A 26,120-nucleotide genomic window follows, 5' to 3' on the forward strand; every position below is an offset into this window, starting at 1 on the left:
CTGCTTCTTGTAAGTGGGTAGCTTTTGCACATTTAAATTTTTCCTCAGTCACCCGTTGACCACGAACGCTGTAAAGAGTTCGAAACGTCGGGATGTATTTTAAATTCATTATACGCGATTTAATCCGTTTCCATAGTTTTATTTCATGACGTTGCATCAGATAATTATAAGAAAAACAGGGACAGAAGTCACAGAAGTTATTTTTAACTCCAATTTACATTTTATAAATCAGATAGAAATATACAAAGTAAATCAGTTGACCGTGACGTCACTCAATTCGATTTCATATTAATGCCATATTAGCAAGTCGTTCAAAATCGTTTTGACAGTTCTTAAAAAGAAGCTGATTTGACTAGGAGGAAAGTAGCCTATATACATATGTACTCGTATGTTCTTCTTTATGTCAATGTCTATGACATATTGACATTGACTATTCAAAGTATGAATATGTGTCCTTCTGTTACTTAAGGCAACCAGATGAAAATATTTTAGTACCTATGACGTGAACAAGGCACAAGGCACGCTGAAAAAGAATGCGTGTCTGTCTATGTATAAAATACTTACGTATTAAAACTTACCAGGTTGGACAATAAAGATGAATTATGTGGGGAACTAAAAATCGAATAAAAAAGAAAATTCTAGAGTAAAGAATCTAACTGGGGTTAAGCAATATCTACACTAAATGAAATTCAACATGTTTGCTAAATAATTTATTGGGACTCAATTAATGATTTACAAAACAATAATAGTTAATTAGTATACATTTATGTGAAATAAAAATGTTTATATTAAGGCACTGATCCCGCCGCGAGCTAGTAAACTATAAGCTATCGGCTACAAAAACGAACAAAAGATAATCACTCCCGTGTAAATAAAAGAGACACGGTGATGTTTATAGTTACTCGCCCAGCGGTGAGCTATCAATATCGCCGTGTATATTTTATTTGCACGGGAGTGTTTATCTGTTGTTCGTTTTTATAGCCGATAGCTCATAGCTTACTAGCTCGCGGTGGGACCAGTGCCTAACTTCTTAGTACTAAACAAAGAGAAACATAGTCCATACTTAACAATGAAATAAAGCTTACAATACTGAAAGTAAATAAAAATCATAAACTCAACTTCTTAATTACATACAGGTACATAAACTTCTAACCTAAAGTTATGATCAATTCTTAGGACCCATTTAGGCGGGACGAGAACTCGCATACGAGTTTTATTACATTGCGTGATGGCTGTGCAAAACTGTATGTAACTCGAAATCGAATACGAGTTTGCACGCCGTCTAAATTAGGCATCAGTTTAAATGGAGGCGTAAAATTTGCATACACAATAAATAGAGTCTGGCTAATGAAAGTTGATCCCAGTATTTTTTTCTCTAACGAATTTTGAAAAGTTAACAGCGTAATCTATAAATAACTGTGAATAAAACCATAAAAAGTAGTAAAGTGCTGCAAATAAATTAGAAATAATAAAAAATAAATCCGTTATTAATGTGTCGCCAGCTCCATTTTTTTTTAAATTGCCACGTTTTTGCGGGATCAACTTTCATTAGCCAGACTCTATACACATCGTAGTCTTACATTAATTTGTATTTATTTATTTATTAAGGTACAGCGGGGCAATTCTCGACTGGGGGCAATTGTAACTAATCCATTTTTTCCATTATTACACTATATGATGTTAAGTTCTACATGTATCCACTGAACACGCCTACCATATATAACCGGTGGACACTCTATTTAATAATGCAAACATTGTAAAACATGGAAAAAATGGACCAGTTACATTTGCCCCCCGGTCGAGATTTGCCCCGCTGTACCTTATTTATAATATTCATTTACGTCACCTCCCTTGGCCTTTGGGTCTGCAGCAGCGATCGACAGCGGGCTAGTTCTTGGGAGATCACTTTCAAGGTCGCCTCCATTTTCTGCGTTGAAGATCTTTTCTCGCTGCATAAAATAAAATAGATATTGAAGAAACGTACATTAAGTAAAAATAGATTAACCCCCATATTCATAAACGTACACTAAAGTTATCAAGCCGATAAAGTTCGTTTGTCCCTTTCTGTCGCACCAATATGTCGGAAAGCGACAAACGAACTTTATCGGCTTGATTACTTTAGGGAACATAACACTTTAAGTTCTCGCGCTTTGTACACATATTTAAAGTCACACACAGGTCGAACGCGATTAATTAACATTATTTTTACCTTTTTTCCCAACGTTTCGGCCAAAATAATAATGTTAATTAAAATAATGTTAATTAATCGCGTTCGACCTGTGTGTGACTTTAAATACTTTAGGGAACGTTTATGAATAAGGGGGTAAGTATATTTATTATATTTAGTTATGAAATCTAGAGTCTTTTCATTTGTAATAAATAGTACATTACATCAGAGGCCAGGAAAATGAGGATTTCCGGCCAAGTGGGTAGATAGGGATACGAGGCCGGGAATCCGTTTTCACGCCGAGGCATGTATAGGTAGTGCTTTTCTCAAACATACAATGAAATATAAAAAAATGCTCTAAAGGACAATATTTTATAAAAAAAAGTTACTTTGCAGGCAATCCCTTTACAGTCCTCTCGAGTTGTTGCGCCCAAAAAGCGATACTTCCCTGCCCATTTTAAGGAACGTAAAGACAATATTTCATTGCATGTTTGAGCAAAGTTATTTTATTTGTTTTTATTTTATTTTTTGCATAAGTTTGTATTTTTTTTTTCACCATGTTTAATTTTTAATTTAAAGTAGCTTATGAATTTTGTTGCTTATGTTTTACATACAGATGTAGTACGAAAAGATTTTCCTTCGTATTTATACGGAAACGTACGAACGTGTCACGCTATTTCAGTCAGTCTCAGTACAAGACGTGCGCGCACTGTCTGAATTAGCACAAATACGAACGTTTCCGTAAAAATACGTAATTTTTCCGTAATTTTGACGACCGGTCTGGCGCAGTCGGTAGTGACCCTGCCTGCTACGCCACGGTCCCAGGTTCGAATCCCGGTAAGGGCATTTATTTGTGTGATGAGCACAGATATTTGTTCCTGAGTCATGATGGATGTTTTCTATGTATATAAGTATGTATTTATCTATCTAAGTATGTATATCGTCGCTTAGCACCCATAGTACAAGCTTTGCTTAGTTTGGGGCTAAGTTGATCTGTGTAAGGTGTCCCCCAATTTTTTTTTTTTAGTACAGTACATATATATGGTGTATTTTGATAGTGGGTCAGTAAAGGCAGCTTATAGACTACCAAACCCCGGTACAAGGCTTTGGAAGACCTCTCGATTTCAAATTAATGAAGATTGGTGAACAAGGTAACTTTTGACAAACTTCTTTTGCTAATCCATCCTATTCAGAAACTTGTAACAGCGGGACAAATCTCGACTGGGGGGCAATTGTAACTGATCCATTTTTTCCATTATTACACTATGATGTTGAGTTCTACATGTGTCCACTTAACACGCCTACCATATATATCCAGTGACACTATTTAACAATGAAAACATTGTATAAAAAAATGGAAAAAATGGACCAGTTACGTTTGCCCCCAGTAGAGATTTATCCCGCTGTACCTTATAGGACCAAAATCAAGCCAGCCGGCGTGTTATGTTTCCAATTTTATCATTTATCCACGTGGATAAGACATCTGTCACTCTCACATTGAAAGCGTGACGGATGCTTTATCCACATAAACAAGAAAAATGATTTGAAGCATAATACGCCGGCAGAAATCAAAGAAAACATTTTTCCCCTCACTAGCTCGGAAACACGTGTTTTGTCCTTTAATACCAGCGGGTAAAAACGCATTTTATCCACTAGTGGGTAAAGTAATTTGACCTTGAATAAAGTCAAATTAACTGCTTTAAAATTGATAAAAGCAGGTGAATCTAGTAATAAAGATGATTTACCACCTGCGGAACTACTGGAAGCAGTGATAAACACATTTTTTGCGTTGTAGTTTCCTCGCTATAGCGTGGGGAAAAGTTTTGTGTTACACTCGGGTGCAAATGTATTTTAATTCTCGTGTGTTAAAAAACTTACAAGTTTAGGATTCTATTCTCGAACCACTCGCTCCGCTCGTGGTTCAACTATAGAACCCTTTCAATTGCTCGTTTTTCAATTCCACACTCGGCGTTAAAATACAACTTTGCCCCCTTGTATAACAAATAACTATTACGTATTCCATACATTTACTATGAAGCAAAAGTGAAACTGAAAGACACGAAAAGAGAAAGAACCTATTGATTATGTAATGTTAATAGGTACTTACCCGAACGAAGAGTCTTCTTTCGCATAATCACTTCTTCGAACTTCTCCTAAGGACTTGGAAGTCCTGCGTTCAAGATCTAAAATGAAAAACATAATATATATAAATACTAGCTTTTGCCCGCGGCTACGCTCGCGTTAGAAAGAGACAAAAAGTGGCCTATGTCACTCTCCATCCCTTCATCTATCGCCACTTAAAAAATCACGTCAATTCGTCGCTCCGTTTTACCGTGAAAGACGGACAAACAAACAGACACCCACACTCTCCCATTTATAATATTAGTATGGATCTCATAGTTATCGAAACGTCTTGGTCCGAAAAAAAATTAATTCACATAGGCATTTTACGTCTACTTACTGACTGGTACTTCGCCTTCGCTGAGAGTATATCCTTGTCGCGGTGTTGTCTCTGTGCTAGTCGCTATAGTTCTATGTTCGCCGGGGGACAGTCTGTCATACGCGTCTGCAACGAATAAATGAGAAGGCACGCTGAAAGGTTATGACAGATGGCGCCACCATATTAGTCCATTGCACAGATACCTAAAGGATTTCATACGTGAGAGAGATGATTTTTTTCTCTCTCTCTCTCTCACATTATGAATGACACCTAGTATACAGTATACACATTTTATATAACTTCCCGGGCATCTTTACGTATAGTTTTGTTCATTCTGTTTCTATAAAAACGATTATCTTTGAGAAAAACACACATGTACCAGAAATATTGTAAAACAAAACTAATGAATTCGTTTAAAAGGCAAAAATCAAATGTTTTGACACTTTTGACATATGGTTCTGTTTTAGTTCCACTTTACTGCGTTCTCTATAATATTCTGTCGCACTATAGGCACTTGCACAGGCGCCGCCTGGCGGGACAAAATGTCAGTGTGCCTCCTAATTGTAAGTATACTTCGTTTCTTTTAGGATTAGAATTATCTGTCAAACGGGTAAACAAAGAAGCAGTGGTCGTAGACCTTCCTTCTTCGATTTCGGCCGATACCACTGATTTCTTGGAACTTATAACTTATAATACTATGTACATAAGTTCCAAGAAATCAGTGGTATCGGCCGAAATCGAAGAAGGAAGGTCTACGACCACTGCTTCTTTGTTTACCCGTTTGACAGATAATTCTAATCTTAAAAGAAACGAAGTATAGCTAAGTCAATAACATTTTCTGGAGGAATGCAAAGTTCGTGAGCGCCCATAAAAGTGAGATTTAACCATACAGGAATAAGTGAGGGAAGAGTGGTAACTCCATACATCAGTAAATGCGAGTTATTTGTATAGGCATAGTTAAGTGACATCTAGCGACAATCACTCGTCAATCACGCGTCAAATAGCGTGAATTATCAGTACTACTACTCGACACTAGGTGGCGACTGTGTCTCGTCTGCCAAAAATGTTATATTAGAACAGTTTACAACTTATATTACAAGCAGAAGGAATTGAAAACAGAATACTGATGAATACTATTGTAATATTAGCTAAAAATTGGTGAGCATTAGACTCTTCGTTCGTCGCGACATCTATTGACAAGTAGCAGTACTGATAATTTACGCTAGTTGACGCGTGATTGACGCGAGATTGTCGCTAGATGTCACTTAACTATGCCTATACAAATAACTCGCATTTACTGATGTATAGAGTTACAACTCCCTTTCTTATTCTGCAGCTATGGATTTAACCAAGTTGTAATAAGATGAGATGCACTGCTTAGCAAAAACGAGTAGAAATTCTGACACATATTGATTTGAAGGAGAGCGATGTTGCCACTTTTTAAATAAATAAAATAAATAAATATTAAGTATAGGACATTCTTACATAGATTGACTGAGTCCAACGGTAAGCTCAAGAAGGCTTATGTTGTGGGTGCTCAGACAACGATAAATTTTTCATTTTCTACTTTTTACTAAACTGTAAAAACCAAATTATTTCTAGGTTTTGATACAGCTTCTGTTTGGGAGTACATAGTTGAACCAGGCACTCTTAAATGAAATAAACTCTTCGTTCAAAGAATAGGCTAGTTTCCTATACTTTTTATGCAGTGCACGAAATAAAGCACCACATAATTAGAAGAAAAATAAGGACAGTAGTTATTTTTAAACAGTTTCTATTTAATAAGTCAAAAATAAAGATATAAACTAAATAAATTGACCGTGGCGTCACTCCTCAGTATTTCATAATAATTCCATATTAGCAAATCGTTTTGACAGTTCATAAAAAGAAGCTGATTTGACTAGTAGGAAACTAGCCTATGTTGGAGTTACTAAAATACCTCATAACTAGACATTTTTGAGTTGTTGGCATACGAAATTCTGAGAAAAGCACTGTACATATATTACTTCCGTGATTTCCAACCTCGATTCGATTTTAATCTCACATTGTTGAACCATCAATAGTATTGACTAACCAATCTTTTTTATCTGTAGTTCTAGAAGTTACTTACAAAAAAAACCTTAAAAAACCGGCCAAGAGCGTGTCGGGCCACGATCAATGTAGGGTTCCGTAGTTTTCCGTATTTTTCTCAAAAACTACTGAACCTATCAAGTTCTAGTTAATTTTCCTAGAAAGTCTTTATAAAGTTCTACTTTTGTGATTTTTTTCATATTTTTTAAACATATGGTTCAAAAGTTAGAGGGGGGGGGCGCACTTTTTTTTCCTTTAAGAGCGATTATTTCCAAAAATATTAATATTATCAAAAAACGATCTTAGTAAACCCTTATTCATTTTTAAATACCTATCCAACAATATATCACACGTTGGGGTTGGAATGAAAAAATATCAGCCCCCACTTTACATGTAGGGAGGGGGGGGGGTACCCTAATAAAACATTTTTTTCCATTTTTTATTTTTGCACTTTGTTGGCGTGATTGATATACATATTGGTACCAAATTTCAGCTTTCTAGTGCTAACGGTTACTGAGATTATCCGCGGACGGACGGACGGACAGACAGACATGGCGAAACTATAAGGGTTCCTAGTTGACTACGGAACCCTAAAATTGGTTTCAGTACTTACCATCAATCTCTGAAGGCAAGTCAGTCATCACTGATATCTCATGCTCCGTGTTTTCCGGACTGCTCGGTCGCGAATCTTGCGCCTTTTCCTCTATGGTATACGTGCGTGGTGACGTTTGAGCCATTTCTGCTTTAGGCGTCGACGAGCCAATGGGGGCTTTTAAAATGGAACCTGCAAAATGGCGGTCTATTGGTGTGCTAACTGCTAATCGAAAATAAGAAATAACCTAACCACAAAATTAAAAATTTTGAAAAACCCCCGACATATTGGACCGATTTTCATGAAACATGGCTAAGAACACAGCTTTCAAAAAACTAAATCTAAATCGGTTTATCCGTTCGAGAGCTACGATGCCACAGACAGACACACACACACACAGGCAGACAGACACACACGTCAAACTTATAACCCCGTCGTTTTTGCGTTGGGGGTTATAAAAAAAATAAAAAGATCAAAAAGACAAAAGATCGGCCTGAGTGGAGGGCACTGCAACGTTAGTGATGTGCAAGTTGCGGAAACCTTCCAAAAAAATCTTAAATTTCTTGAAAAATTCACGAAACTTTCACGAAAAATAAAGGGAATTTAAATTTATGAAATGGAAAGTTTCCATCCATACAATTGTCCATACAAAGTATGGAAAGTTTCCGAAGTTTTCCTATGTGAAAATTTCAGAATTTTGGAAACTTTCCTTAGCACATCAGTATGCAACGTACAGCGACTTATGGTTGTCACGACCATCAGTCTTGAGGAGAGAAGAAGAATTGAAAATTGGATCGGTTATGGGTCTGCTACAAGATCGGATACAAGATTCATGGATTTTAGGCTGTGCGGAAACAAGTAGCGAGTCTTAAAACTTTGGTTATTAAATTTTGATTCTCTAAAGGTGCTATTACACGGGCAACATATTTGCCAGCGTTGGACACATTTAGTGCGTATTGAAGAAACGCGGCAATGGTATGTGAATTGCTGGCAATTGTGTTGCCCGTGTAACAGCACGGTTAAAACATGTTTTAATTTTCTACAAATAATAACGCGAAACCAGTTCAAGCTGTCCCCATTATACAAGGTGCTCGCGAGGAACCCGCATATCTTGAACCACGCGTTTCTGAGGCCAAAAGAAAGAAAAAATGTTATATGAATTTTAAAATTTTTCGCAAAAAAAAAATTTTTTTTTGTTTTTTTTTCACCTTTTTTGGACGTATTTTCACATAAAAAGCAATTTTTATGCATAAAGTTGGCAATTAAAATGAGTTCCTTGATAATTTTTTCTAAAAACCAAATTTTTTGGAAGTTTTTCTTGTCACATTTTGACATTATCAATGACTACTGTGAGACTATACTCTACAATTGCGCATCAGCGCCGTAAAGAAGACCTTTTCTACTGAGTAACAATACCGAAATGTTTTTTTAAATTGGCAATAACTCTGAAACTAGACGAAATCTAGAAAAGTTTATATGACATTTTAGTCTTAAAATGTGACCAAGAATATGCCGTTAAAGTTATATGGGTTCCTCGCGAGCACCTTGTATATGACTTCCGCACATTATATTGCCATATGAAAGCGGTTTGTAACGACATTATTTCATAGTCAAGTAAAATGTTGTCAAGCTTTAGACAATGTCGCCAGTATGTTTCAGCGACGTCCGATGTCGACAATGTGTGTCGACTATGTCGCCAGTGTGTTTCAGCGATGTCCTATGTCGAAAATGTGTATCGACTATGTCGCCAGATTATCGAAAAGGTAATGATAACTAGTAACAACTAGAAGTATTAGTTACATTTTCGAGTAGTTCTCTCACTGCAACTGCATCTCCTAAACCTTCCTTCCTTAGTCAAGGTCGCGAGGATCTGGCTTCCGCTACAGGATCGGAATAGGGAGAGGGAAGGACCGGATTTAGACGGGCAAGTGCAGAAGGTTATGTGGTTCTGGCAGATGTCTGTGTGGTTGAATAAAAAAAAGAAAATATAGACTGCAAAGGAATACTTAAGAAAAAAATATTTGCTATGAATACAGACAAATCTACCTGGACTACCTGGGGCCCGTTTCTCGAAAGGTACAAGCCTTGTATTACAAGTGTGTTTCCATGACAACCCATACGATTTGACAGTTCGCGCACTTGTAATACAAGGCTTGTACCTTTCGAGAAACGGGCCCCAGGAGCCCATTTCTCGAAGCTACAAGTTACAATTTACAAGTGACAAGTTGGAAAGAGACTTCCGCTTGTAACTTTCAGTTTTGCGAAATGGGCCCCTAGTACAAGTAACGGCATGTAAGTTTAGCGCTAAATGAAATGTGGAGGGGATAGCTGCGCACGGGTACGTATATGCCCTTCGCCCCTGTAGGGCTGAGGAACCTGATTTTTGCCTTCTGCGCAATAACGGTCAGCCCTAGATAGGGTTGCAAAAAAACGGTTCTTTTTTCTGGCTTAAAAAAAAAAACATGAAAAAAAACCGTAAAAAAAAAACAGTTTTTTTTCTGGTGTACTATGTTTTTTTTCTAAAGGACGAAATCTCACACCGCCGCCTCTCCACGCTCCACGCCGCATCTGGGATTCCCCAATAAACGTTTGCATACTGAATGTTTATCGAATTAAAATGTACGTTATTGTAATTTAAACGTTACAAATCACGAAAAACCGTTATTATTTGTTCACCTGAAAAAAAAAACCATGGTGCTTGGTTTTTTTTTTCATAATTAAAAAAAAAACATTTGTTTTTTTTTCTATTTGCAACCCTAGCCCTAGAGTTTCTTGCCGCTACTTGTACCCATATTGTTTTTGTTTTTTGCACGATTTTGTCTTTATAGTCGTTCAACTAAAATTAAAAACAAAGAACAAAATGAAGCATATTATGTAGACTTACCATGTTCAGCGATTTCTCTCGTATCGTTAGTTTTATTAGTAACATTCAGGGGCAGATTCTCTTTTTCAAATTCTTGACTGTTAGGTCTCTCTGTTTCGTGATCGTGAAGTCCTATAATTTCGTTTATATCCTTTTTACGCGTTTCTTTTGCATCCTTTTGATCATGTTTCCCCAAAGGCTTTTTATCTCTTTTACTAACACTTTTATTTTTACCCTCTTTGCTTTGTTCTTTGACTGATTCCATTTTCTTTTTCCCTCCCAATTTAGGTTTTTTCTTTGTTAGAGACAATCTTCTTTTAGCTGAATCATTGATAGGTATAAATTCTGGTGTATGATGGAAATCATCATCTTTATTTAATAAAGGTTTTGAAGTACGAACGATGGAGGCTCGTCTGATATTTGAGTCTTGTTCACTGTTTGTATTAGAATTGTAATAGCTAACCGGTTTTGGATGTACAATCTCAACCTCATTTTGCAAGCTGTTCAAACAGCTGTCCCCTTGTTCAATTTCTTTTGGATAATTCAACTGATGTTCTTTATTAGCCGTGTGACTTAAACTTGTTTCTGGACTTTTAACCTCATTATTTTCAGTCAAGGTATTTGGTTCAAGATCAGTATTATCAACATCAGTATTACATTCAACTGTGGGACCTGTTTCATCTTGCTGAGGCGAATTATTTATGTGACTTTCATTCCTTTTATCTGCATTAGAACCATTTGTTACAATAATTCCATCATTTACTACAAATATTTCTTTATATGGATATCCATCTTTAAAATGAGTATTAGTTTCAGTAGTCATATTTAGTTTTTCATTATCAAGTGCAGTAGTATTAGTATTTTTTTCATTATCAGTCATAATTTTTGCTGATTTGTTAGAAATTACAGATACTCTCGGTAATTTTATAAACGCAGCTTCACGTCTTGATACGGATACTCTTGCTGGGTTACTTACAAACTCTGGATCATTATCAGATTTCTGATAGTAATGATACGTTTTATAATAAAGTGATTCTTGTTCATCGCTATCATTTTCAGCCTGTGGACATTTACGACAGCGTTTATTTTTATGAGATTAAAATTGATAAATGAACTTTTTACAACAATTGATATTTTAATTAAACCAATAGCTGTTGATTTTTTTCAGTAAGAGATTTGAGAGAATTATTGGAATGGTTCATATTATGTTAATATCAAAATTATAAACAGATTGAAAATGCTTACCCTTGCTAATTGTAAGGCGTCTAACTGCGCTTGAATCTCTTCTATCTTTTTCATTAATTCTTGATTAGTCGTGTTGTTCTAGAACAAAACGAAAATGTATGAGGTTCAGAATGATTTCAGTTTGCTTATCTAAATAACAGGCTACTAGACTCATTTCGAATTTGGCACAATAAATGATTGTCTTCTGTAGTATTTAACATAATAAACAAATATTTATTGATTTTGGCTATTAAAAGTGTATGATGACTGCGTATTTTCGATTAAAAATGTGCGTAATTTTTCAATTATTTTGGCCACCGAAAAAACTGTCAGCGATGTAGTGAAGTCATCGAATTCGAACCTTACTGCATGTCAAAACAATCACTGACATATTGAACTTTATGCCTTCATACTTAAAAAGTCAGAAAATGTTGATTTCGAATAGAATGACCTGATGCACAGAAAATCTATAGATTAACATGACTGTGTTGTTTTCGCCTGAGTACCTAAAAGTATAAATATACTTTAAAAAAATTTTTTGCCGTTTTTAGGTCATAATAAAATATCGTAATATTTTATTTCGGTTAATTGGACAATACTTAATCATATAAGACAGACTTTAAAAAAGGGTCAAGTAGCCTATTAAATAAGCTTTTTTGTTATGTAATAAATACTGAATTATTATTTTTATACCACGTCGGTGGCAAAGAGGTATACGGTCCGCCTGATGGAAAGCGGTCACCGCTACCTATGGAAGCCTGCAACTCAAGGGATGTCACATATGTGTCGCCGACCCATTAGAAACTTGTACACACCTTTTTGCTGTGTGTACTTATTTCTAAGGAGGTGTCGAAGATTCGAAGGACAATAGACGGAACAATTTAGTTCCGTAGGTCTTCAATAAATATTAAAGGACATTCTTACATAGAATGTACATAGAAAACATCATCACATTGTCGATTACCGGGATTCGAACCCAGGACTACCTGCTAGGCCAGACTGGTCGTCCAATGTGGATGTATGTTCATCTCTAGAAGTATTTTCTTGTATTGTGTACTACCTTTTCATCATTGTCAGTTTCCTGTCGATGGTCTGCGTATCCTGAATCATCAGACTTGGACAGTTTATCGTCGGGCACAGTAAGCTCATTTGGGGTCTTTGTTGAGGTAGACGGTGCAGGCTGAGAACAATAAAATGCGTGAGAAAAATTTTACGGGGTTCTCAAACCACCATCATGCTTGCCCTGTTTCAAACCTGGGCCAAAATGAGTGGATTCTAGGTCAAACAAAATTGACACAACCTAAGTCACTGGTCCCACCGCGAGCTAGTAAGCTATGAGCTATCGGCTGTAAAAACGAAAAGATAATCACTCTCGTGTAAATAAGAGTCACGGCGATGTTTATAGTTACTCGCCCAGCGGTGAGCTATCAACATCGCCGTGTCTCTTTTATTTGCACGGGAGTGCTTATCTTTTGTTCGTTTTTATAGCCGATAACTCATAGCTTACTAGCTCGCGGTGGAACCACTGCCTTAGGGATTGCAGCATGCTATTTTGACATCTGGATTATATTTCGACCCATCGCAAAAAAATTAATTAAAACTAGTTTTCATTTTGTGTAAGTAAACTAGTTTGAACTATTTAGATATGATTTGGTTTATTTGGTGCGATCCAAGGCGGGTAGTCAATGTGTCAATCGTTCATGATCCGTAGCGTACAGTCGACCAAAAATGAGGTTTACCACCTTACGGTTTAAGTTCGTTTGAACGTCATGAGACAACAAGGGCGATTTCCGCTTGCAATAATATTATGTCACGTGACAATTGCTCTGTCTATATATGATATTTACGCATACCACTATCTTGGTCCACTGTACAAAACGCCACTGTCACATATGGAAGAGTGATAGAGAGACACAACACAAAGAGTTCCGGTATCACAGCGCTACCTATTGTCATCTTAGTGAGGCCGATAGCCGCCCTTCCATTTTAACCTCAAAATCTTATATCAAGAGTGAATAGGCTATTCCTGAACCAGTAAGCTACAACCTCGGCCTTGTCGTCACTTTCCATCAGGTGCGACTAAGGTCAATCACTGGCCAGTTTATAATTAAAAAAAAAATATTGAATATATGTTTGATATACTGTTATTTGTTAGGAAAACATATCTCAATTTGCTCGCGTTGCCTGTCCGGGCAAACAGCTTCGAGCTACAGGCCGTCTGAGAACAGTCCCCCGTCGCATGGCACTTTCAAGAAAGAACCCGCGTGTCATCGGCCCTACGAGTACTTACTACGAACACTTACCTGCCGATCTTAGGAATGAGCCATATGACGAAGCATTTAAGTGCAAATTGAGAAACCTTTTGTTAGATAACCCTCTGTACTCTGTAAATGAGTACATGGAATTGAATTTGTGATAGCATGCATTTGATTACACTGACTTCGGATTTTATTTCATTTCTTAATTTTATTGTGTTTTGTGTATTTCTATTTGTAAATGACGATCCTTATTGGGAGAAAATATTCATTTTATTATTTTCAATTTATAATGTAATTTTCGACGATCATGATGAGAAGATAAACATAACTTTGGCATGTAACAAATTTATAGTGTAATTTTTATCATGAAATAAAGAAATCTAAATCTAATCTAAATCTATTCTGTAACACTGATATCATATGATGTCGCTGGGACGCGAAGGGATATTAGTGAGACCGTCAGTTTTGTTTCATTGCGTAAGCGTTTGACACGTTGGCTAGGCCGACAGGTTGCTTACCCTTGGAGATGTATCAGTTGTATCACCCGTCATCGTCATTTTGTTAGAGCAAGCGCTGCATCGTTCAATGCTCGTTTCGCGAAGTTGCTTCTCTTCCTGTTCAAATAAATATACAATAATATTAATTATTAATCACAATTCTAAATAAAATTATTCGGTGTTATGTGGAGCTCTACCTTTGCCCTTCGTCATTGAAAACTTGAATTTTTCTTCTGTCTCTGATCACTGACCTCCTAGACGCTTCGGGCCTTCAGCCATACGCGGAGCTCGGCCTTCAGCGTAGGCACTTGAACTTTTGTTTTGTGTTTACACACAATCTCGTCATGCCATAAAGGGGTAAGCAGAACACATGAAACTACTCAAGTTTTAGCGCCACTCTTGGCAAACAAGGGCTTAAAAGAAAACGAAATTGTGACATTGCAGTGACAGGGTGCCCGCCTCTCGCCTACGCCACAATTTAACCCATATCCCACAGTCGACTTCTACGACACCCACGGGAAGAATTTTAACCAAGCATTTCTGAGCCCAAAAGAAAGAAAAAAAATATTTAAAAACAGATGAGGAAATTTTACTAAAATATTTTTTAATTTTTTAGTGTATTTTCACATAAAAAGTAAATGTTATTCATGAAACTAGCACTTAAAATAAAATGAGTTCTAAAAATCTCATTTTTAAAGGTTTTACTGAGGAAAAAAGCCTTTCGTGTCGTTACAAAGTCGTTAATTTTTTTTTTCAATCGGGGTATATGACATTTTGGTCTTAAAATGGGATCAAGAATATTCTGTTAAATTCTCTCGCAATGCTCAAGAGCACCGTGTATTTAACATATACATACATACATATAATCACGCCTGTATCCCAAAGGGGTAGGCAGAGCAGATGAACTACTAAGTTTCAGTGCCACTCTTGGCAAAAAGCCAAAAGCAAAAGGCAAAAGGCAAAAGGGCAAAAGGGGTTGAAAGAAATCCAATTTGTGACATTGCAGTGAAAGGTTGCCAGCCTCTCGCCTGCGCCAAAATTTAACCCATATCCCACAGCCGACTTCTACGACACCCACGGGAAGAAAGGGGGTGGTGAAATTCTTAACCCGTCACCACACGGGGTGTATTTAAAAGGTAGGTGTAACACACATACCAGTTGGTAATTGTTGCTGAGATGGCTTTCCACAGTCTTGGCGACCTGTTGAGATATTTCTGCCGCCTTGAGCTGCATCTCCAGTTCTACCACTTTGCTCTTCTCGACTGATAGCTGTGTTTCTAACTCCGCTGTAAAATGGAAACAACATGAATAAATAATAAATAATATATTAGGGGACACCTTATATTATTAGGGGACACCTTATATATAGCCTGTCAACCAAATTTTGGCAGTAGCAATGTACATCAAACTAAAGTATGGTATCCCTATGAAACTAACAAAAACCAGCAATGTACGTCGAACAGCCACAGATATTTTTTTTTCAAGGGGCTCCCTCCTTCCTTACGAATTAGATAATGTATTAAAAAGGGACGGATATGTGCTAGTCATTTCTCTTTTTGGTAGGTTGGAGATTTCCACAGATAAGATATAAATGACACGCGAATTTCCACCGATTTTCAAAACTATTAGTGTTGCTAGCCCGCGATTTTTCAAATTTGCCGCCTTTTTCTAGTGACAAGATTTGGTTGACGGTCTATATTAGGGGACACCTTATAATATACTGTGTAACATGAGGTACCCGAAAGATTTCAACTACGCATTTCTGAGGGTAAAATAAAGATAAAATTTTATATGACGTCAAGCAAACAACGCCAGAAAAAAAAAATGTTTTTTTTTTTAGTTTTTTTGGATGTATTTTCACATAAAAAGTAAATGTTATTGGTAAAACTGGCACTTATTAAAATAAAAACTTACATTTTGTGTTCATCACACAAATAAAATGTCCTTACCGGGATTCGAACCCAGGACCGTCGGCTTAGAAGGCAGGGTCACGACTACTCCAGACTATCATTGCATCTCTTTTATTTACACGAAAGCTATCTCTTGTTCATTTTTATCGCCGATAGTTCAACGGTTACTCGCTTTTGGTATAGATTCAAAAGAAGAAGATCATATCATCCCATACATTAAAATGGGACCGCCTAAGAACGCGCATACACTACACTACACCACACATAGATGGCGCCACAAAAAAAAATGTCTTGTAGCTTTAGATTATACTTGTAGATGGCGTTAAGTGTCACTTTTGACATAGATTATTTAGACACAACAAAAATTTTTTAACGCCAATCTACAAACAATCGATGGCAACAAAGCATTTTTTGTGGCGCCATCTATGTGTGGTGTAGTGTATGCGCGATCTTAGGCGGTCGCATTTTAATATATGGGATTGTATGATCTTCTTATATTTAACCCTTAAATGCATATTGATGTATACAGGGTGCCCGGTAATTAATGGACAACCTTTTAACCACCAAGAGGGCACCTTATACTGGTCCAGAAAATTGACTTTAATGTTTAGTAAAAGTCGCCTGGTTTTCGAGATTTTCACACTTTTTAACCGACTTCAAAAAAGGAGGAGGTTCTCAATTCGACTGAATGTGTTTTTTTTATTATTATTTTTTTTTTTTGTATGTATGTTATTCGATATCTCCGAGAATCGTGGACCGATTTTCAAAATTTTTTTTTTGATCGAACCGGTATAACCCCGTGATGGTCCCATTGGCACCAAGTCAGGGTCTGATGATGGGATCCTGGAGAAATCGAGGGAACTCTTCAAATGTTATAGGCACATGTAATGTTTTTAGTCTATTTTTCAAAGGTACACCAGTATTAACGTCTGATGGTAATAATTTTATGTGGCTGAGCTGATGATGGAAGGTCAACTCCTCAATGGTTAGGAGTTTAAGGATAATTCTTTCACTACTGTACATGTATTCGGACTGATACATATAATATCACTAGGAACCACTAAAAATCAACAAATAAATAAACTTTTTAACAAAAAATAAAACCGCCTTCAAAAATAAGCGCGTTACAAAACACGGAGAAACTAAAAAGCCAAAAATAATAAACCTTTCAATTCAGATTTCTTATCGTATTGCAATAAGCTAAACATCCAAATTATAAACAAATCAATTATTTTTGGAGTCGGTACCAGCCTGTGTATGGTTGGGTGGGGCAAACAGGCAATAGCAAGGCGACGAACAGGTCTGGTACCGACTACAAAAATAATTGATTTGTTTATAATTTGGATGTTTAGCTTATTGCAATACGATAAGAAATCTGAATTGAAAGGTTTATTATTTTTGGCTTTTTAGTTTCTCCGTGTTTTGTAACGCGCTTATTTTTGAAGGCGGTTTTATTTTTTTAAAATTTTAATACTACCTAAAATTTTAAAAAGTGTGAAAATCTCGAAAACCAGGCGACTTTTACTAAACCTTAATGTCGATTTTTGGACCAGTATAAGGTGCCCTCTTGGTGGTTAAAAGGTTGTCCTTTAATTACCGGGCACCCTGTATATGCATCATGCATTTTTGACTCTATTGACAGCATGTCAAAGTTTATAAATCTTTATCAAGGTCATGCATTTAAGGGTTCTATGCTTTTGGTGATCAGTGCCTAAGGTATGAAGCAGGCGGCTATGGACGTTAAACTTTCGTGAGACATATATTCAAATATTTAATGAATCTACGGTTGTACACATGTCGCAGCAGTAGCGATATAATAACGTGAGTACAACTGTTCATTAAATACAATACAATACAATAGTTTATTGATAACGCCAAGTTACATGTCAGTTGATGTCAGGTATAAACATTTGATTATAATTGTTTAAAAATACATTGGACATTAATGAAGTATTTGATTCACATACACAGTAATAATTGAATAGAAATTATACAGTAGGCAGTTCGTAAAACTCATTTACGGAATAAAAACTATGACAGAGAAGCCACTTCCGTAATCTAGCTTTGAAGACCACCGTAGAAGTTGCATTATTTGTTATTTGGTTAGGTAGTCTGTTATATATTGACGCGCCCGAGATGTATACCGACCTTTCCGATTATCAGGCGACTATCCATACTAATATTATAAATGGGAAAGTGTGTGTGTCTGTTTGTCCGTCTTTCACCGCAAAACGGAGCGACGAATTGACGTGATTTTTTTGAAGTGGAGATAGTTGAAGGGATGGAGAGTGACATAGACTACTTTGTCTCTTTCTAACGCGAGCGAAGCTGCGGGCAAAAGCTAGTACTAGATAATGGCTTACCCTTTTCCGCGTCAGATTTTCGCAGACCGCGAACGAGTTCTAAGGAATCCTTGGGGAGTAAATTATGTTCGCTGCGCGCGCGTAAGACGGCCGACTGCAGTTCCGACACCTAGCGATATAGGTAATTTCATCATAAAAAGTAATAATCTAACCACAAAATTAAAATTTTGAAAAAGCCCCCGACCACACCATAGTAGACCAATTTTCATGAAACATGGCTAAGAACATTCCCGATTAACTCAGCTTTCAGACAAAAAAAAAACAAAATTTAAATCGGCCCATACGTTCGGGAGCTATGATGCCACAGACAGACATACACACAGACAGACAGACAAACAGACAGACAGTCAGACAAACAGACAGACAGTTTGTTTTTCTGTGCATTAGTGTGTGTGTGCGTGCGTGCGTGCATGTGTGTGTGCATCATAGTTATTTATTTTACAAAGGGGCAAAGTTGGTGTTCACATTCACTAGCAGACAGAAAATGGCGCACTAGAATAATAATTAGTAATATATAACCGCACGCTTGTATGGCGAGAACCCGCCCAGCGGGTTCACCGGTATCTGAGCAAAGTTCACGAGTGCCCACGAGGCGGGTTCGTGGTTGAGAAAATGTTAACCGAACGTGCCAATATTGATACCCGAGCAATCTGCCAATCTTGAGCGTCGCGAGAGTTAAATGCACGAAGGTTAAAGAAAACTTAGCCACTGAGTAAAATATTATTTTTTTCAGACAGCAACATGAACAATAAACTAACTGTAAAATATCAAAGTATATATCGAATTCATCAATTTATTTAATACTTATTCAGTAAAAAAATAAAAAATCACACCTGTTTTTCTAATTGCGTCATGCGGCTCGAATACTCCGTATGTGTTTTAGCTAGTTCCTGCCAAAAAAATAAAAATCAAGAAATAAATTACCTACTGATGTCGATTAAAAAAAAAGAAGAACCATCTGTAATTGATATTATTAAGCTTATTTTTTTTTAACTGGGACATTACTGCCTTGAGTGAGACTTGAACTCGTTCCTTCTGGATCGATACTCCAGCGTTGCTAAGACTAGATGGCGCCACTAAAATGCCTATCTATCGATTAATTACTTGTAGATTGGCGTTGAGTGTCACTTTCGAGTGTCTTTTCTATGTCGAAAGTGACACTTAATCGATCGCAAAAAGGCATATTTTTTTTAGTGGCGCCATCTAGTTTTTGCACGTCGTTAGGCGGTCGCATTTTAAAATATGGGATGGTATAATCTTCTTATATTTAATCTATGTCCATAGTCCAGTGAAACTATTAGGTCAATGGGACTTGTAGCGACATCTACCGTAAGAGCGATGCACTTCTTAAACGATAGCTTGTATTTATGTGTTTCGAATTTGCATTCAGTCTTACCTCTTCTAAATCCGCAATTTTTTGCTTAAACTGCTCCACCATCGTTCTGCATTTGTTTTCATTGCACACTGTTTCAGGGTCCTTCCTGGAAAATAAGAAGGAAAAGTATTTGAAGAACTGGGTACAACCATGGATTAAATATAACAAGATCATACCATCCCATACATTAAAATGCGACCGCCTAAGACCGCGCTTACACTCCACCACACATAGATGGCACCACAAAAATGTCTTGTAGCTTTCGATTACACTTGTAGATGGCGTTAAGTGTCACTTTTGACATAGATTTACGGCTCGGAATTGACACTTAATGCCAATCTACAAATAATCGGAGGCAACAAGGCATTTTTTTGTGGCGCCATCTATGTGTGGTGGAGTGTAAGCGCGTTCGTAGGCGGTCGCATTTAGAGGAATAAGTACCTAAGGGAAGAGTTGTAACTCCATACATCAGTAAATGCGGGTTATTTGTAATTTTGTATAGGCATAGTTAAGTGACATCTAGCGACAATCACGCGTCAACTAGGGTAAATTATCAGCACTGCTACTTGTCAATAGATGACGCGACGAACGAAAAGTCTAATGCTCACCAATTTTTAGCAAATATTACAATAGTATTAATCAGTATTCTGTTTTCAATTCCTTCTGCTTGTAATATAAGTTGTAAACTGTTCTAATATTAAATTTTTGGCAGACGAGACACAGTTACCACCTAGTGTCGAGTAGTAGTACTGATAATTCACGCTATTTGACGCGTGATTGACGAGTGATTGTCGCTAGATGTCACTTAACTATGCCTATACAAATAACCCGCATTTACTGATGTATGGAATTAATACAACTTTTCCCTTACTTATTTATCTATGGTTTTGTGGTAACATCCCTCAAGCTATTAAATTCAAATATGTAACACTAGCTTTACTCGCCGCTTCGCTCGCATTAAATACGAAAATTACAGAGTGCTCAATACAAACTTCCACCCCCCCTTTTTAGGGAAGTTGGGGGTTCTAAAGAGACAAAAAAGTAGCATATGTCACTCTCCATCCTTTCAACTATCTTTACTTAAAAATGACGTCACTACGTCGCTCCGTTTTGCCGTGAAAGACGACCAAACAAACAGACACACACACTTTCCCATTTATAATATTAGTATGGATTACAACATTGTACATTTTTCATTTTATTCAGTCTCAGATTTTTTTTTATAAGTGACATAAGTCTAATTGTAAGCGTAACTATGTCTAATAAACTCTGCAAGTCGTCAGCCGTATTTTTAGAGTACCAAAAGGCACAAAAGGAACCCTTATTTAGGTACTTACTTCTCAATGTGCTCCACATAATTTTCTAAAGTGTTGGTTTCAGCCATTTTTGTTGAAGGAGACTCTCTGAAATAGTACAGCAATGATGTAGAATCGTACAATAAGTAATTCAATCGTTCAATAAGTAATAGATATCATACATGAAAGAAAAAACGGCAAGGCCCACTGGTGGCCGAGCCGAGAATCGAACCCGGGTCCTCAGCTTACGCGGCTAACGCCGGCGCCGGGACTACGGGCGGGGTGGTCTAGTGGTAAAGACGTGAGCCGCGTAAGCTGAAGACCCGGGTTCGATTCCCGGCTCGGCCACCAGTGGGCCTTACCGTTTTTTCTTTCGTGTATGTTATCTATTTCAATTTATAATTTATACGAGTATAATTATAGTTGTGTACTTGAAAAAAGAACAAATCAAAAATATTCAATAAAATAATTTGATTTGTTCCCTAGTTCTATTACGTATTAGTTTAATTACGTGACAATATAATATCTAATACTTACCGCTACAATATTTAGAAATAATCAGTCAGTGTATGTAAGAATGGCAAATATTTAATTACTTATTTATTATTATTTATCACAGTCTTGAAAGGTCCCTCTTTTTCGCTTTACGCCGTGGCTTGCGTGGGCGACGGTCGCGCGATGGTCGCGCGATGGCGATGCGACGCATACGAAATCAAACCTTATCGATATGGAAGTATGAGACGCGACGGCGACGGTCGCGCGACGATCGCGTGACCGTCGCCCACGCAAGACACGGCGTTACTTACCATGATCCAGAATTCAAAACATTTATTCAACAAATAGACCACAGGGGCACGTTTACTTTTACAACATTACACATAAAGACTAGATTAGCTTGCATGATACAAATAACCGGGCAAAGCTTTGGACTTTTTTTGCTAGGTATATTTTAATCCGATTCACCAAAACGTACCTACTTCTATAGCCGGGTTCACCCTGACCGCACGCCTCGCGAGGCAATGCCTCGTGCGCAAAACGTCCGTACTTAAGCGTGCATCACGTTCATTAGGCTTGTGTAGTACATAACACACACATTTTGTACTAATAGTACAAAAGACACGATTCCCTGTACTACTATACTGAACTACTCCCAAATGATTCTGCTCTCTAGTACATTTAGTACAAAATCAAAATCAAAATCAAAATAATTTATTCAGCAAATAGGCCACAGGGGCACTTTTACACGTCACATGTACATAGGTATTTAAAAAAATATTTAAAATTGAGTTGAAATTACAATTGATACTATTATATACTAATTCTAAGTTCTAACTAAAGTTAACTCTATACAATTAATTAGAGATGTAGAAGGTCTCTAAATGTCGAATTACAACCAAGAACTACACTAAATATAAAAAGTACAAATACAAAAAAAAAAAGTCTAAAATTACTTTAGAGGTGCAAATGACTCTAAATGTCACAACTAAAGATAAAATGTATATCTACTTAATCTAATTCTCCTTAGAGATGTATATGGTCTCCATGAGTCAAAATCATATATTTAAAATATTCACTAAAAGAAAGGAAACAAACGACAACCGAACAAAGTGTCCTAATTTAATAAAAATTAGAATTAAAGTTACTAAGTTATAACAGCCCCAGTAAGCTTAAACAGACGGCACCCGTTCACGAGTATGACGCGTATCTCAGCCATCATACATACACTCACACATGCGCAACAGAAAGGGAGCGAAAGGAGCGAAGAGCCGAGGAGTGACAATGACAGCAAAGCGATCCGTGTGATCCGACCGCAACCGAACTAGAACCGATTGACTAGGACCGAGAGCGCGCGAAAACGGCCGATCAGCTCTCGGCTACGCCATATGCACAATTTATCTGTCACTCTCTCAGTGTACTACTGTACTAGTCCAATTCCCGTTTAGTTTGTACATTTGGATCACGTCTCCGATTTGGATAAAAATTGGAAGGCTGATAGAGTCCATGATGCTGAGCATGATCCACTAGGTTTCCCAAAATGTCCTATGTAGTTTGTATGAAACCTTCCCTTTTTGTTACCAGATTTCTATAGATTTTCGGTAACAAAAAAGGACATTTTCAAACAATCAACCTAGGACATTTTGGGAAACCTAGTGGATCTTGCTCATCATCATGGACTCTAGCAGTCTATCAATTTTTATCCAAATCGGAGACGTGATACATTTGTATCACGTCTCCTAACGTTCAAGCGCCTCGGTCAGCTGTTCAAAACAGCTCTGCACGAGAGCACCACCAGAAACCAGAGTGATGAAGTCAGAATGTATACTTACTGTTCAATCTGTGTAGTGGATACTGCCGCAGACTTCAGGTTGGAAGCTGACGATTTGTTCTGTAGCGACACTGTTGATTGGACTCTGTAAAAAAAAACAACATAATGCTTTATGAATGATCATTATTCTGATACCCTGTTTTATTGAATTCCGTCAATTTTAAGGGAATAAGGTTCTTTAGATCAAATACTATTAAATTCTCTAAGAACTAAGCGTCTTAACTTTTATGGTTATCAAGTTATTATAAAAATTAAGCTAATTACTGAACACGTGTGTGACAGCCTTTACCAATTCCTAAATGTTATTTGTTTTGACATGTGCCGTCAATAACTAACTTGAATGTAATTCTTAAGGTCTCTCGTCACACTAATAAATTCATTTATTATGTATGAAAACGATGAAATTTTTTTTTGCGAATTTAAATAAAAGTGATATGCAGGATGGTTCCTGATAATGAACCTAACGACGTGTCGAATTTAACGGAAAACCCAAAAAACACGGTGTATACTGCATATATTCTGCACTGTCACAAAAATTAATAAATAAATAATGTCACACCTTACACAAATCAACCTAGCCCCAAACTAAGCAAAGCTGGTAGGTACCTACTATGGGTGCTAAGCGACGATATACATACTTATATAGATAAATACATACTTATATACCAATCCTTGTTATATACATAGAAAACATCCAACACTCAGGAACAAATATATATAATAAAATTTAATATTGTAGGACATTCTTACACAGATTGACTGAGGCCCACGGTAAGCTCAAGAAGGCTTGTGTTGTGGGTACTCAGCAACGATATGTATAATATATAAATACTTATATACATAGAAAACATCCATGACTCAGGAACAAATATCTGTGCTCATCACATAAATGCCCTTACCAGGATTCGAACCCGGGACCGCGAGTTTTTAAGATGTTATTCTCAAATTTCTCAATATAGAGCACGCATTATAGAGTGTTTACAAATTGCTTACAAATTAAATATAACTCATCAATTATGAAGTCAAATGTATGCGGTCAAATAGACCCCACCATGTTAAGAAAAAACTCACTTGTTAGAATTAGTAGTAGTAGCGAAACACTTGTAGCAACCGCGGTTGCTAGGGACTTGTTTCAGAAACTGTTTGGCCGTACACAGTTGTGTGCTGAGCTTCCGGATCCTTTCCGCTAGAGCTTCGTTCGCTTTTGTTAAGTCTGCTATCCTGTAAATATTAAATAAATGATGATAAGCCCTTTGAGTTTTGTAGTGCTACCTTGGTTACTTCAATACCTAGGAACTAATTAATATGAAAATATCTAGGTATTCATAATCACTTCATAATTTAGTAGCACTCATGTATATTTTTGTCTGCAACGGACAAGATTTGAGACAAATAATATGAGCATGCTGTCAGGCACTTGGTTGCCTCATGCGCGGATCCAGGGGGGGTCATGGGTGTCATGACCCCCCCCTGGAGCCTAGGCTGGCCATACAAATAGACCACGTGACCCCCCCGGGGGGGCCTGGGCCTTTACCACGTGACCCCCCCCCTGGGCACGAAGCTGGATCCGCGCTTGGGTTGCCTGTATTTCCAACTTCAGGTCATTGTCTGAACACCTTACGGCCCAGCCATGACATTGGTCTAAGCGCAACAGCGGTGAGTGGCAGCCATACATTGAAGTGAGACACGGTGATGGGACTTTTCATTCACACGTATGGCTGCCTCGCTACTGCGCTTAGACCAATGTCGTGGCCAGGCAGTTAGTATACAAATTCAAACTTATTTCTTTATCTCTGAACTTTTCTAGCTGCTAATTTGTAATTTATTTATTTATTACACATCCATGCAGTGAAATTCTTAGTTTTTTGACTGCCTGGCAGAGGTTCCTACCACCCATGTTGTTTGTTATTTATTTATTTATCGTATGGCAAATCGTTTCTCTACTTTTAAATCCATAAAATGTCAGGCTTACGATAACCAATTGCGGTTGTTGATGGGCTCTTAATATCTGCCAATTCTCCGCTAAATTTGAAAAATTGTTATTTAAAATATTTAACATAATGAACTAGCAATTGCCCTCTATGATACTCTCCAGAGGGCTATTCAAAGAGTATGGTCATCATAATCAGACAAAAGATTATGACTCAAGGAGGCTAAACTATAGTTTACATCTTACCCCTCTCTTTGCTCATTAATAATAGCTTTAGCCGCAGCACAACAGTCTTTGCTCGTATAAACTTTAGACTGAGATGTCATTCTCTGTACCTTCGTTGATAGAATTCTGTTTTTCTCAGTTTGAGCATTGATTGTTCGCTTCAACTCCAAATTATTCTCTTGTAAAGAGTAATATAAGTCTTCTAGCTCACGTTTACTGAGTTTCGATGGGCACACGGAGCGGTAGTAATCTAAAACAGAAAGAATCATAAAAAATACTCTAGTCTATGCAAGTATTTGAGTTAAAAGCAGTTGAAGGATAAAAACTTACCTTTATCACATCGTGAGGCATGTTTCTTGCACATATTATTATCATTTTGATCCTTTTCATATGGAGATTTTGTTAAATTATTCGAAGACATAGTGCAAATAACAAATATAACAACAATCACAAACAAAACAAACGAACACTTAATTTTTTATGCAAAATTTTCATTTTTGATTTACATGATCACAGACATTAAACAATGATTAATGAAACATACTGCTTATTAGATTTTACATTTTACCGGAGGATTTTAGTAAA

General features: G+C 37.0%; 1 protein-coding gene across 3 annotated transcripts; it reads right to left on the reverse strand.

Moving 5' to 3' along the window:
* Positions 1–1,737: 1,737 nt before the first annotated feature.
* Positions 1,738–26,120, reverse strand: LOC125225439 (sporulation-specific protein 15-like). Of its 3 annotated transcripts, none has more exons than XM_048129170.1 (17): positions 25,866–26,120; positions 25,646–25,785; positions 24,452–24,601; positions 23,382–23,465; positions 21,097–21,162; positions 19,781–19,865; positions 19,218–19,274; positions 18,385–18,493; positions 15,267–15,397; positions 14,133–14,228; positions 12,417–12,536; positions 11,378–11,455; positions 10,154–11,192; positions 7,291–7,461; positions 4,629–4,733; positions 4,275–4,350; positions 1,738–1,949 (listed from the first exon to the last, which is right to left on the reverse strand). In XM_048129170.1, exons 2-17 carry the CDS (start codon positions 25,681–25,683, stop codon positions 1,838–1,840), a joined length of 2,517 nt encoding a protein of 838 aa, XP_047985127.1. In that variant the 5' UTR covers positions 25,684–25,785; positions 25,866–26,120; the 3' UTR covers positions 1,738–1,837. The 3 variants fall into 3 exon arrangements, with proteins under 3 accessions (XP_047985127.1, XP_047985125.1, XP_047985126.1); XM_048129168.1 differs by having other exon boundaries at positions 25,557–25,785; XM_048129169.1 differs by lacking the exon at positions 19,218–19,274 and having other exon boundaries at positions 25,557–25,785.

This window comes from Leguminivora glycinivorella, chromosome 4 (assembly GCF_023078275.1).
Source record: "Leguminivora glycinivorella isolate SPB_JAAS2020 chromosome 4, LegGlyc_1.1, whole genome shotgun sequence".
NCBI classification, from domain to species: domain Eukaryota; kingdom Metazoa; phylum Arthropoda; class Insecta; order Lepidoptera; family Tortricidae; genus Leguminivora; species Leguminivora glycinivorella.

Bases quoted from the DNA above. Each gene is read 5' to 3' on its own strand.
- LOC125225439 (XM_048129168.1), bottom strand. From the start codon at position 25,956: ATGTCTTCGAATAATTTAACAAAATCTCCATATGAAAAGGATCAAAAT. The intron at 25,786-25,865 runs GTAAGTTTTTAT...TTTCTGTTTTAG, and splicing joins TGCCTCACGATGTGATAAAG to ATTACTACCGCTCCGTGTGC. The intron at 11,456-12,416 runs GTAGTACACAAT...GTTTTGTTCTAG, and splicing joins AAACTGACAATGATGAAAAG to AACAACACGACTAATCAAGA.